Raw genomic sequence first — 12,884 nt, 5'->3', positions numbered from 1 at the left:
GCCAGGACATTGCGAGCTCTTCCATTAATGACCTCTCCGGATTGAATTTCTGTGTCTTTTCCGAGGCAGCTAAGCGGCTGAATAGCTGAATAGGACTCGTTAGATTAAGAGTATAAAGTAATTACCAAACTTTATGCAAAAGAGCTGGAGAGTGCAGACAAATGTAAGAGAGCGAGAGAGAAAGCATGAAAGTCACATTACACAATTATCTCTGAAATCTCCTCCGCAATTTCTGAAGAACAAGGTGGGAAACGCATCCTGCTCTTACAAAATTGAAATCATTTTAGGCTCTATCATGAAAAAAAAATAAATTTGCTGAATGCAAATGTTTTGCGGGCAGATGCCCTATATCCATAATGCGGGGATCCGCGGAGACACTCTCGGTTTATGATTGATTTCAATGTTTTCAAATGTAATTAAAAATATGAATTTAAAATAAAAATTATACAAACTGAAAATTGGATTTTTAATTTCTAGTGTGCACCAGATTTTACCTTACCGGTTACCACCTGTCAAGGGGTGTGAGGGGATAACAGTGGACCGGGGCTGGCCCTCAGGCTGTCCCTTATCCCAGAGATACTTTTAATGGTGATGATGTCTGGGCTGCCTTCCTTTCCTTGCTCCTGGCTAGCCCTGATCTAATACCACCTCTCCCCCAACCCAGTGGAGGATTGGGACAGGAGTGTTTTAACTCATAGATATGGACAGATGGCGAAACCAAAACTGTGTCACACAGCTAACACACACAGATATATAAGACAATACATGATAAGGAGGAAATAAAGGGCAGAGAGGATATAACTAGACAACAAGAGGATTTCCCCAGCACACCAAGCAGTATGCAATATATCACCAGTAACTGGAACACAGCAGCACACAGACCGGTTTAGCAAAAGCTATAGTTAGCATGGGAAGACAGGGTCCACCATCTTAAAAAGGCAGGAAATAACTGTGACAGGTCTCTCACAACATGTAATCCAAGAAGTAACCAGCAGGCTAGTAGAAATTAACTCCTACTAGTCCGATCACTAATGAGCACACAGCTAGTCGATGCCCGAGCCTGTCTGTCCAACTCAGAAGCACTAGAGAAGGCATAGTGTGGAGTGTCAGATCCTACAGTGTGAACAGAGTCAGATGCCGCCATGACTCTCTGCGGGTCAGGGAGCAGTTTGTGCAGCAAAACACTGTGACCTTCTATTGCCGGACACCACATGACTGCACATGTAAAAGTGATACATGTATAGAGCCATAATTTTGATATGAAGAGATCAGCTGTTTTAATTGTAAATACGTAAAATGTTGATAACTACAGTCAAAAAATATATTTTTTTTATAACAATGCAAAAAAAGGATTTTTCCTGACTGTGGTGGAATTTCTGGACGGTTGGCACCCCAGTACGCTGCCATTGGGGCACTGTGCTGTTGAATTCTTTTCATTTTGTATCTCGGAGGAGCAATCTTGACAGCAGATCTCACAAACATTCTCAGCCAGTACAAAGTATTATCCTACAAGGCTAGAAATGTGGATGTTATAATGGAGGGATAAAATCTCTCCTATGAGTTTGTCCTGGAAGCCGAGATATAAACACATCGGAAGGTTTCTTCCCTAGTAAGGAGATCTGTCTCTTCTATACGCTAATCTCAGGGTTAGTGCGCAAGGTAAACATCTCCCGGAGAGACGGTAAACAAACACGTCAACCGCGAGACGGTGATGAGTATGCAAACCGCCACATGGAGCGGGATTATAAAAAGAGAACGATCTCTTTGTACCGTGTGGATTTAATCAGCCATCGCCGCCGAGCAGAAGTGACACGGCCTCCGCGCCGCTGACAGATCCTGTACTATCTATATTTGCACAGAACACAGGTGGTCGTGTCATAACCCACTCCTGAACATCTATAATTCATAGCGGCGATCCGTGGGGACACCAAGCTTTTCCGCTTTTACACTTTCATCTCCTACACGCGGGATATACACATCTCCCCGAAGGCTGCAGCGTTCCGCTATATCCTGACAGCTGGAAATGATTACGTTTATTACCTTAAAGGGAATGTGACATTTTTAGGACTAATTAGGAGATTTTTTAAAATTCTTTATATGACTAAGTATTTAAAAAAAAAAAAAAATGACATCTTGATATTCTAACTTTGAACCTCTTAATTGACTGACTTATTCTGTCACTTCTCTGCAGTCTTCTGTCATGGCGGGGACTTGAGGAGAGTCTAGTGAGAGGGAAGATGGACACCTCCTCCACTTACCTGCCGCTGTACCCTGCACTCCTAGCCAGTGCCTATACAGGTTCCTTTCCTGTCGTCAAGCAGGAACCTGAAGCCCTGAGATGCCCTTACTATAGTCCCTGGCTAGTGAGTGGGCAGGTAAGGGACGCTAGCCCCACCGCTGCTCTGATACAACACACTTGGAAAGTCAGACAGATATATATGTGCCTGTATCTGGTCCTGTTTAGTAAAAAAAAACCTGTTGATGCATTCCCTTTAACACTAGAACTACTGAGGTAGTCATTTTGACTACTTTGCACCATGTATTTCTATATAGGTGTCACGAGTCCAGTAGTTCTAGTGTTAAAGAGGACCAACCATCAGGATTTTCCTATATAAACTAAAGCCAGTGCTATACTGGCACTATAATGCTGATTCTCTACATACCTTTAGTTGTGAGATCGGATGTGTACTTTCTGAAATATAGGAAAGTAAAGTTTGTGTAATGCACTGTTATTTGATGAGAGGTGCAACGGAATATCTAATAGGTGGGTAAGGGTTTGATAGTTATTCCCACCCCTGTTTGCTGTCTGTCCTTCCTCCCTCCTGTCTCTGTTATTACAGGGGGAGGAAGGATGGAGGCAGGACAGGCAGACAGAGGCGGGAATAACTAGCAAAACCCAACCCACCTATTAGATATTCCGTTGCACCTATCAATCAAATAACAGTGTATTTCACAAACTTTACTTGCCTGTATTTCAGAAACTATACATCCGATCTAACAACTAAAAGTATGTATAGAATCAGCATGATAGTGCCAGTATAGCACTGGCTTTAGTTTATATAGGAAAATGCTGGTGGTTGGTCCTCTTTAAGGGTGAATGACCCCTGCAGTCATACATGGGGGAGCCACTGGCCTTAATGCCTTGAGCACTGGGAGATTTTCGCTTTGATTTCACACTGTGCACTATAAGAAGTCATCCAAAATACGGTAAGTCTCGACCCTGATGCAAAATATGCAATTCGGCCCTTTACTTTCTGAAATATAAGCAAGTAAAGTTTGTGAAATGCACTGTTGTTTGACAAGAGGTGCAAGGAACTACTGTATCTAATAGTGTGGGTCGGGGTTTGCTAGTTAGTCCCGTCCATCATGTCAGTCATTCATGTTTCCTAGATGTGGATCCTATCTCAGTAATGTGTATGACAAGAATGGGGGTTATACCTAAAAGTTGGGTTTCACATAGCTGCACTAATTGAATATTTCCTTGTGTGGAAAATGTTGCAAAATAAGGGTCAGCACACACGGCGAGAAAAACGGTGCAGGTGGAATGCGATAAAAAAACAAAAAAAACAAAAAAAAAACGCATTCCACTCAGACCAATGTTACTCTATGGGGCAGCACCCATGAGCGATTATTTCCTCAGCCCTAATCGGACCGAGAAAACAATCGCAGCATGCTGCAGGTGGAATGCGATCCTGTTTCACTCGTGCCCATTCAAGTCTATGGGGCAATAGAAACATCGCATTGCTATCGCATTACACTGGTATAATGCGAGAGCAGTGCGATTCTCGCATCAGCCAACAGCGAAGGAGATAGGGAGATAAATCCTTCCCTCCCCTCCACAACTGTGGTCTGATTGCAGGATCGGACCACAGTCGCATGACACTCGGCTTCCGCTGTGCTGCGAGCATGTGCCGAGTGTCATGCAAGGATTCACACAAATTTCCGTGTGGCCTCAGCCTAAGGGGTACTTTGCACGTTGCAACATCGCTACTGCGATCTTGTCGGGGTCAAATCGAAAGTGACGCACATCCGGCACCGGTAACGACGTCGCAACGTGTAAAGCCTAGAAGCACCGATAAACGATCGCAAAAGCGTTGAAAATCGGTGATCTGTGTAGTGTCGGTGATTTCCATAATTTCGCCGCAGCGACCGGTACGATGTTGTTCCTCGTTCCTGCAGCAGCACACATCGCTGTGTATGAAGGCGCAGGAGCGACGAACATCTCCTTACCTGTGTCCCGCCTGCAATGAGGAAGGAAGGAGGTGGGCGGGATGTTTACATTCCGCTCATCTCCGCCCCTCCGCTTCTATTGGCCACCTGCCGTGTGACGTCGCTATGACGCCGCACGACCCGCCCCCTTAGGATGGAAGCGGGCCGCCGGCCAGAGCGACGTCGCAGGGCAGGTAAGTGCGTGTGAAGCTGCCGTAGCGATAATGTTCGCTACGGCAGCTATCACAAGATATCGCACCTGCGACGGAGGCGGGACTATCGCGCTCGGCATCGCTACAATCGGCTAGCGATGTTGCAGCGTGCAAAGTGCCCCTTACACTAAAAAAAAGCTAAAAATTCCTGATTTTTTTTGCAATCTTACTCTTATTCGTTGGGTGAAAGCTTTCGGAGGCGGCGGTTTTGCCTCCATTCGATATTCCTGATATATATCATTTCGGATGTGGCTTCGGGAATGTCCATGAAAGCCGGAAGGGAACTGAAAATAGAGAAAGAAAGATTTAGCTAAGAATTTGGCCACCGTTATTATTAGTTTTGTAAAACATTTTTAAAACATATATTTTTTATTTTAATTTTGCAATGTGTCTCCTGTAGATAAGATGTAGAAATTGTTAGAAAAAAATGCAAACTATTTATTTTCCGAGTACTTTGCCTCTTTGATAATTGATATAAAATGTGGATCAGTTATGTAATCTGTTCCGGCTAAATCAGAATGAATTAAGACTTACGTTCCCTTTAGTCAGGAATCACATTGGCGCGGAGATTAATTGCAGCCATCTATATCCCGTATTCTTCCCTTTGGCACGGAGACAATGACATATTTTCGTAACCGCGAAGTGAACGGGCGGCTCGTGTCTGCCACTGAAGCAAACAGCTTGAAGCCTTTGGGCGACCGGCGTTCATGAATGTTTTACAAAATTATTATTAGAAACTCCGGATGGCGCAATCCATTGTTCTAATTCCCAGAGGAGATTAGGATTTATAATTCATGGAGTAATTCTGATGGCTCAAGGTTAACTGGAGCATGATACATGCAAAAATGACAATTACATTACCCCGATGCTTAAGGCTCTATACATTATATCATCCATAGAAGAAAAAAAAAAAAGGACATTTTGCATAAGAATAGCCAATATTTTTAATTAATGTGTCAACAGGAAAATATATTGTTGCGGAGTGTGGGGAGATAATTTTACGGAGACATCGTACAATGAGATATCCTGGGGCTGTGTAATACGGACCTATAGGTCCTCTGCGTGCCCCGGTATGAAGAGCTAAGATCCTATTAAAATTAATGGGTTTTTCTCAACATGATAGAAAAATGAAGCAACTTTGCAATTTACTTGTTATTAAAAGTCCTCTCCGTTCTCAATAGAATTTTCATTTCTATTGTTTATTGCTCGTTTCCTAGGTTACCAGCCACCTCTGTTGTCTATCTGCATTGTCTGTTCTGTTGTTGATCGATCTCGCGTGGCTAAGCGCTACTTGGCGATCTAAGAAGCTGGATGCGGACCGCAAGGAGAGTGCGCTTACAAGCTGATCAGATTCTTGGATCCAACCACATTCAGCATCTTCTCACACCTGTGATGTTACAAAACCAAAGCTGCCTCCGCTTCTCTCCTTTCAGCCTCAGACCAGACCCCCTGTCCCAAACTCAATCAATCAAGAGCGCACTACCCATCGGAAAGCAGGAAGATGGGACAAGACTGAAGACAGCGAGTGGGCCCCCCTAGCTGTCCAGGGCCCCGGCATTTGCCCAGGTGTGCCGGGTGCTGACGCTGGCCCTGGATGGAAGGCTGGGTAGCAACACACTTGTGATAGAATTAGGGCTCTTTTCCACTTGCGAGAGACTCGTGCGTATCTCGCGTTGCATTACCCGGGACGGCCTGCCTCTTTCCCGACGGGAGAATCTCAGGCTGTATAGAAATACATGCAGCTGACCTGCTCCTGTTGGGAAAGAGGATGGTCATCCCGGGTAATGCAATGCGAGATACGCGCAAGTCTCTCACAAGTGGAAAAGAGCCCTTAAAGTGACTCTATCACCGGGATTTTGCTACCTAATTAGAGCAACATATTGTAGGAAAAGAGACCCTGATTCCAATGATGTGTCACTTACTTTACTGGATGCATCAGTTGTGACACAATCAGATATCTTAGATGTAGCATGTAGCAGAGCTCAGAAAGCTATCTCCGCCCACATCAGTCTGTTTGTGTACATTTGGGTGCAAAAACCTAAAAAAACATCACTATGGGGAGATAAGGTATGCACACCAGTGACTATGTAAGGGGAATACATGAAATAGCAGAAACTGCTGTGTGAATACTGACTTGAAAAATCCAATAGCTTTATGTAAGAGTGAATATGTGAAAAATGGAATCTGCATTACTGCCATGAACATATGAATCAAGAGAAATTTAGCTACTGAATTGATCAATGCAATAGAGCCCCAACACTACGCCAAAGTATTTCTCTACGTTGGGGTCCCTAGCTTGTGTGTGTCCTCTCATACAGTTAAAAAACATAGTGATGTTTTTTAGGTTTTTGCACCCAGTTCGGACTTAGAATGGTGTTCCAAACGTTATTCGTTATTGTTAGTAGTTTTTCGTTTGTGAACCCTCCCCATACACACCTATTGCCAATCCACATTATACGCATATATAGCCTGGGTCTCAGCTTCCCATACACGGTAAGTTTTTTTAACTGCATGAGAGGACACACACAAGCTAGGGACCCCAACGTAGAGAAATACTTTGGCGTAGTGTTGGGGCTCTATTGCATTGATCAATTCAGTAGCTAAATTTCTTTTGATTCATATGTTCATGGCAGTAATGCAGATTCCATTTTTCACATTTTCACTCTTGCATATAGCTATTGGATTTTTCAAGTCAGTATTCACACAGCAGTTTCTGCTATTTCATGTATTCCCCTTACATAGTCACTTGTGTGCATACCTTATCTCCCCATAGTGTTTGTGTACATTGTCTACACAATGTGAGCTGCTTATCCCAGTAAGTGGTGTGGTCGGACCAGGGTTCCTGTGCACTGTAGTCCAGGCAGTGATTATCACCTAGTGATAAAACCATCATTGCATGGAAACCGCAGCATACAGCCTAATAAGTGACACATCACTGAATTCAGTGTTTTAACTCCTTTCTCATGCTGTCCTTAGATTACATAGCACAAACCTGCTGACAGATTCCCTGTAGGTAGCAGCACTATTGTAAGGAGTGAAGCAGCCCCTGCACGGAGCCACTCCAATACTGCTCCCGTGACCCCAGAAGATACTTTAAGGCTATGTCCGCACTTTGCGTTTTTACCCGTGTTTCCGCAGCGTTTTCATGCCAAAATGCATGCGTTTTGATTTTCAAGCAGTCAATGGGAAATGTGGATTTTTTGTGCGCAATTTGCTGTTCAAAACGCAGCGTTTCATTTGCATATTTTTGGGCAAAAACTCAGCATTTAAAGAAGCAGCATGTCAATTGTTTTTGCCATTTGGGCTGCGTTTTTCTAACATTGAAGTTAATGGGAAGTAGCAAAAAGCAAGAAATATCAAAATTCCAGTGTTTTACATGCTTTTTAGCTGCAGAAAACATGCGTTTATGACATCAAAATAATGGAATGATATGTCCCTTTACACACACACATAGTCCGACAATTAATTTAATGAAAAATATTAATTTATTGTTATTTTAGCCATAAATAGTATAAAACCGCTATAATTATATTAAATATAACTATTTTCATTATGATTTAAATAATTATATTTGTTTTCTTTTTTTTTTCCTTTTTTCATAGTGTTTGTATGTTGGAACTTAATTTAGTTGTGGCTTTGTGATCAAAACGCATCTGACTTTATGCAATGAAAAAGCAGGTAAAAATCGCTTAAAACGCGGTAAATATGCACGCGTTTTTATAGCGTTTTGAAAATCAAAAGCAACTTTGGCAAAAGCAATTTCTGCCAGAGGATGCGTTTAGAACTGCAAGTACGACGACGCAAAGTGCGGACATAGCCTTAGGCATGCTATTTACCAACTAGAGGTCAGAAACGATGGAGCGGTACTGAGAAGATGAAGAGAAGCTACAGAGGAGAGGAGATAAAGTGCTGCTGACCCTTTGATGATGAGCAATATCGGGAAGACCCACCTTGGGACTGGACTGTCTTATCTCATGACCATATCCCTTGTGGACGAAAGGCTTGGTTGAAAGTGTGTAAGAATTGAAAAAAAAATAGTGAAAAAAAGAGGACGGGGTTGTTACGGGGGGGGCTGTCTGATAATAAAACCTAAAGGAGTAACAGACAGTCAGGGTCCACCGTGCAAAGACTCTGCTGCAGACTATGGCAGAGTGCAATACCTCTTTTAAACTCACAGAGGAATATAATTAGAAAATAAAGCAATTCCTCCCTTACTTGGAGGGTGTGTGGAATGGTCTCTGTTAATAATCACAGAGACAAAGGCAGTGAGTGTGAAATGGCACCTACCTAGGTCCGCTCTTCTAGTGGTGCCAGGAAACGAACAGCAGCGTAAGCTGCACAAAGCTCCTACCTGCGTTCGCTCCACTAGTGTGCGAGGACACGAACCACTAGATATGGCACCTGCCTAGGTCCGCTCTTCTAGTGGTGCAAAAGAGATGGACAGCAGCGTAAGCCGCACAAAGCTCCTACCTCTGTTCGCTCCCCTAGTGTGCGAGGATACGAACAACTGCCAGACGCAGTATAAGGAACGTTACCCTAGCGGCAACGTCCACCTACGAGTAGAATCACAAGGCCCAGCTGGACCATGTGCCTCAGGCACCTGCCTATGTCCGCTCCCCTAAGAGGTAAGGATACGGACTGCAGCCGAAGCTGTAAGGTATAAGAACGCTACCCTGCCGGTAGCGCTCACCTAGCATAGACAGAGAGATGCCTAGAGGAACGTGCACAGAGCGTCTACTCTCATACATGAACCAAGAGGACTGAGCGGCGTGCGTCAGGGTCTTATATAGACTCTGTGCCTCATCCAAGATGGAGGACACCAGAGCCAATCCGCTGCCAGAACGACAGGAATGACGTCACGCTGGCCTATAACCGAGCAAAGCGTCACAAGCACATGACCAGCGACCAATCGGCATAGAAGATGTCAGAGACATGTGACCTCGTGTCAGCGATGATGTCACCCGCACATGTGCAATGGCTCCAAGATAGGACTTTATCTCCAGCGCTTGCACATGTGCAGTAGCAAGAAATCTGGACATAGACTCCAGTGCCACAGCAACCGTAACAGGGGTAATATATGAAGACAATAGCCAAAACAAGGTTCCGTGCAATGCACCAAAATACAGTGGAAACAACTAAAAAAAAAATTTGCATAATGAGCAAAGGAACCCTGAATAATGATTTTGTTACCAACCTGTATGAACAATATGTACAATTTTATTAAATTACAATCCCTTCTAAAATGTTAAAATCAACATAGATAACAACATACATGGATCCCAAAATCCACATAGGCACAATAATGCTGTATACAGACAATATAGTAGAAATACAGGGTCTTCAGTATAACATGCAGAGTAAGAATATTTATTCACTTATATAGCACCATTAATTCTGCAGCGCTTTACATACATTGGTAACTCTGTCCCCATTGGGGCTCACAATCTAAAGTCCCTATCACTGTCTCTGGAGTGTTGCAAGAAACTACAGAACCTGGAGGAAACGCACACAAACACGGGGAGAACATACAAGCTCCTTGCAGATGTTATCCTTGGTGGGATTTGAACCCAGAACCCCAGCGCTGCAAGACTGTAGTGCTAACCACTGAGCCATCATAAAGTACTAACCACTGGGCCACCCTGCCGCCCGTAACGCATGTAATCTGCCCCTAATGATGTGAATACCTGGAAGTTTCAAAAATAAAACAGTGTAATTTAAAGGATGACACCAAATGCACAAAAAAAGTGCAATAAAAACACACAGTCAAAAACACAAGTAAACCAAGGTGTGAACGTGGTGCGGATACTGATCGTGGGAACATAGACTGACATTACAGATGAGCCATCACCATTGGGGGGTGCCGTGCAGGAGGACAGAGACACCAACCAGCGAGAGCCTTCATCAGTCTGATGGGGAAGCTTTCATTGGCTGCATTCCTCTCTTTGTGCATGACATGACCCCTTTTTGAATGCCCACTCGGCGCAGTACCACATTCAATGTAGTTTACTGTATCCGCATGATGACAAGTGGGGGAGGGGCTTGGAACCAAGTGGCATCAGGCCCCTTGACTCAGGGGCCCGCGGGCTCAGGTATTGGCTCAGAGGCCCCATAGCGGCTGCATGGTCTACCACTACATACACCACTCTACATTGGGAACCCTAAGTAATGGGATCAACTAATGTTTCTGTTACTTTACATTTTTTTTAAACCCCCCTCCCCCCAAAAGAAAAAATAATGGGTTATTTACTTATTTCACATAAAAATCTGATTTTAGAAATTGATGGATTTTTTTTTAATTCAGATATGAATAGGGGATTAAATCTGAGGGTATTAATATAATTCTGATTACAGGATATTAATCTGGGTGTGCACAGGGCTCGTGTTTCTCCGCTGGCACGGGACACATTGACATTGATTACATTCATGCTATGGAAAATTCAATGCAAATACTTCATCTACATGATGCTTGTTACATCACTGCCTCATTACATATGGCATAGGATTTCCATATTAACATACAAAGCCACGGAACTGTTTTACATTTCTGCGCTTTGTATGATAAATCTCCTGCGGATTTGCTGCTTATCCTCCGAACCGTAAGGAATTATTGATTTAGAAAGGAAATCATGCACATAAATGAGTGGAAAAGGGAAAGAAATCCCAAATAGTAGAGCTAAAACCAGCCATAGGCATGCAGTAGCAATTAGTGGCATGGTGCTTGGATGGGAGATCTCTCATGGAAAACAATAAGACTGGATATATTAAAGGACACTCTTTTGGATCCCTATATTTCCTGATGTCCCCCAAAAATCAGTGTTCGGTTCCTTGTAGGAGATGATTCTGTGCTCCTACACTCCGAGGAGAACACCTTTTGTAACAATTCCATAAATAACTAGCTGTAGGACCCGGCGTTGCCCTTGTTAGTAACTACGGTAAGTGTCTCTCTGTCTGTCTCCCTCTCTGTCTGTCTGGCGTTGCCCGAGATAGTAACTGTCTCTCTCCCAGTCTCTGTCTGTCTCCCTCTTTGTCTGTCTCCCTCTTTGTCTGTCTGTCTCTTTCCCTATCTGTCTTATCTGTCTGTCTATCGCTTTCACCGTCTGTCTCTTTCCCTGTCTCTTTGTGTGTGTGTGTCTGTCTCTTTCTCTTTGTCTATCTCTTTGTCTGTGTCTGTCTCTTTGTCTGTCTCTGCCTGTCTCTGTCTATCTTTCCTTGTCTGTCCCCGTCTGCCTCTTTCCCCGTCTGCCTCTTTCCCAGTCTGCCTCTTTCCCAGTCTGCCTCTTTCCCCGTCTGCCTCTTTCCCCGTCTGCCTCTTTCCCCGTCTGCCTCTTTCCCCGTCTGCCTCTTTCCCCGTCTGCCTCTTTCCCCGTCTGCCTCTTTCCGTCTGTAGTTTGAACATTCCATATAAGGGCGTGGCTGCGCATTCTTCTGAAGTTCTGGCTGCACTGTGGCTCCCAGCTCCATTGACTTTAATGGAGGCAGGTTTTTTGGTGAATAATTGAAAAGTGCGGGGTTAAAATTTCCCCTTAAAACATAGCCTATGACGTTCCCTGAGTCAAATGGGGTGCCTGTGCAAAATTTCGTTATTGTACATGCGACGGACATCCACACACACACACACACACACACACACATACATACATCCGTACACTCAGCTTTATATATTAGATGGATTCTTATGACAAGTGATTGGCTACAAAATGTTTTTTTTGTTTTTTTTTGCTGGACCCTTAGGGCACATTATTGCATTATACCCTATTTAACCTGACAAATTAGTCTGGGCCTATCCTATTGTCATTAGATCATCATCAGATCTCATCGAAGGTGATAGCCCGTCCTAAAATCAAAACTAAGTGCATCCTCTCACATGTATATGCATGCTCGATTCTTTTGAGCGTCCATGCACTTTCAGACTCGGCTCCACTCCTAGGACCTATATACCTTTCATCCATCTTACAAACACTTAGAAAAAAAAGCAAAACAAGTATCACCAGATACAATAGTAGAAATATCACTTGGTCATAGCCGGTGTAATAGTTATAGGAGGGCAGATATCTGAACTACAACTCCCATCATGCCCTGACCTCCAGCCTTTGGGGGGTCCCAAGCTTTAGGGTTTGTAGTTGTCAGATCATACAGTAACATTGTGATCTGTGTACTCATAAAGAAGGAGCGAGAAAAAAAAAGAGTAAAGGGAAAAAAAAAACAGCAAAGTGTATCTTTACCCAAGATCCAGTAATTGCCTCAGGCATCACCTATCTCCGCAGCCCACATAAAATCCTTATATTTTCAGCAGTTCTTGACACAGGGATGGCTCCTGTCTATTTTCTTTCCTCAGTAGTGTTAATATGTTGCCACGGCGCTGTTGACATGGTTGCTAAGCAACCTGAACAGTGGGAAGTGATCGACTATGGAATTCTTGTTTGCTACATTGTGTCTGCTGTAAAGAGACGAAAGTAAAAATCC

The 12,884-nt window shown here is 43.7% G+C and overlaps 1 protein-coding gene across 3 annotated transcripts in view; it reads right to left on the bottom strand.

Moving 5' to 3' along the window:
- The window catches only part of CIMIP7 (ciliary microtubule inner protein 7), a 45,084-nt gene extending 32,317 nt beyond the window's left edge, over nt 1–12,767 (bottom strand). For 2 of the 3 annotated variants that reach the window (XM_075320722.1, XM_075320723.1), the window contains exons 1-2: nt 12,644–12,767; nt 4,592–4,705 (exon numbers count right to left, since the gene is read on the bottom strand). In XM_075320722.1, the coding sequence (XP_075176837.1) occupies nt 4,592–4,705; nt 12,644–12,670 (141 nt within the window). In that variant the 5' untranslated portion in view covers nt 12,671–12,767. Of the gene's footprint in view, nt 1–4,591; nt 4,706–4,955; nt 5,064–12,643 lie in introns of those variants that run through there. The other variant, XM_075320724.1, reaches the window with a different exon arrangement.
- Between the last annotated feature and the right edge of the window lie 117 nt (nt 12,768–12,884).

Source organism: Anomaloglossus baeobatrachus, chromosome 8 (assembly GCF_048569485.1).
Source record: "Anomaloglossus baeobatrachus isolate aAnoBae1 chromosome 8, aAnoBae1.hap1, whole genome shotgun sequence".
NCBI classification, from domain to species: domain Eukaryota; kingdom Metazoa; phylum Chordata; class Amphibia; order Anura; family Aromobatidae; genus Anomaloglossus; species Anomaloglossus baeobatrachus.
This window is presented reverse-complemented; position numbering and strand designations above follow the sequence as displayed.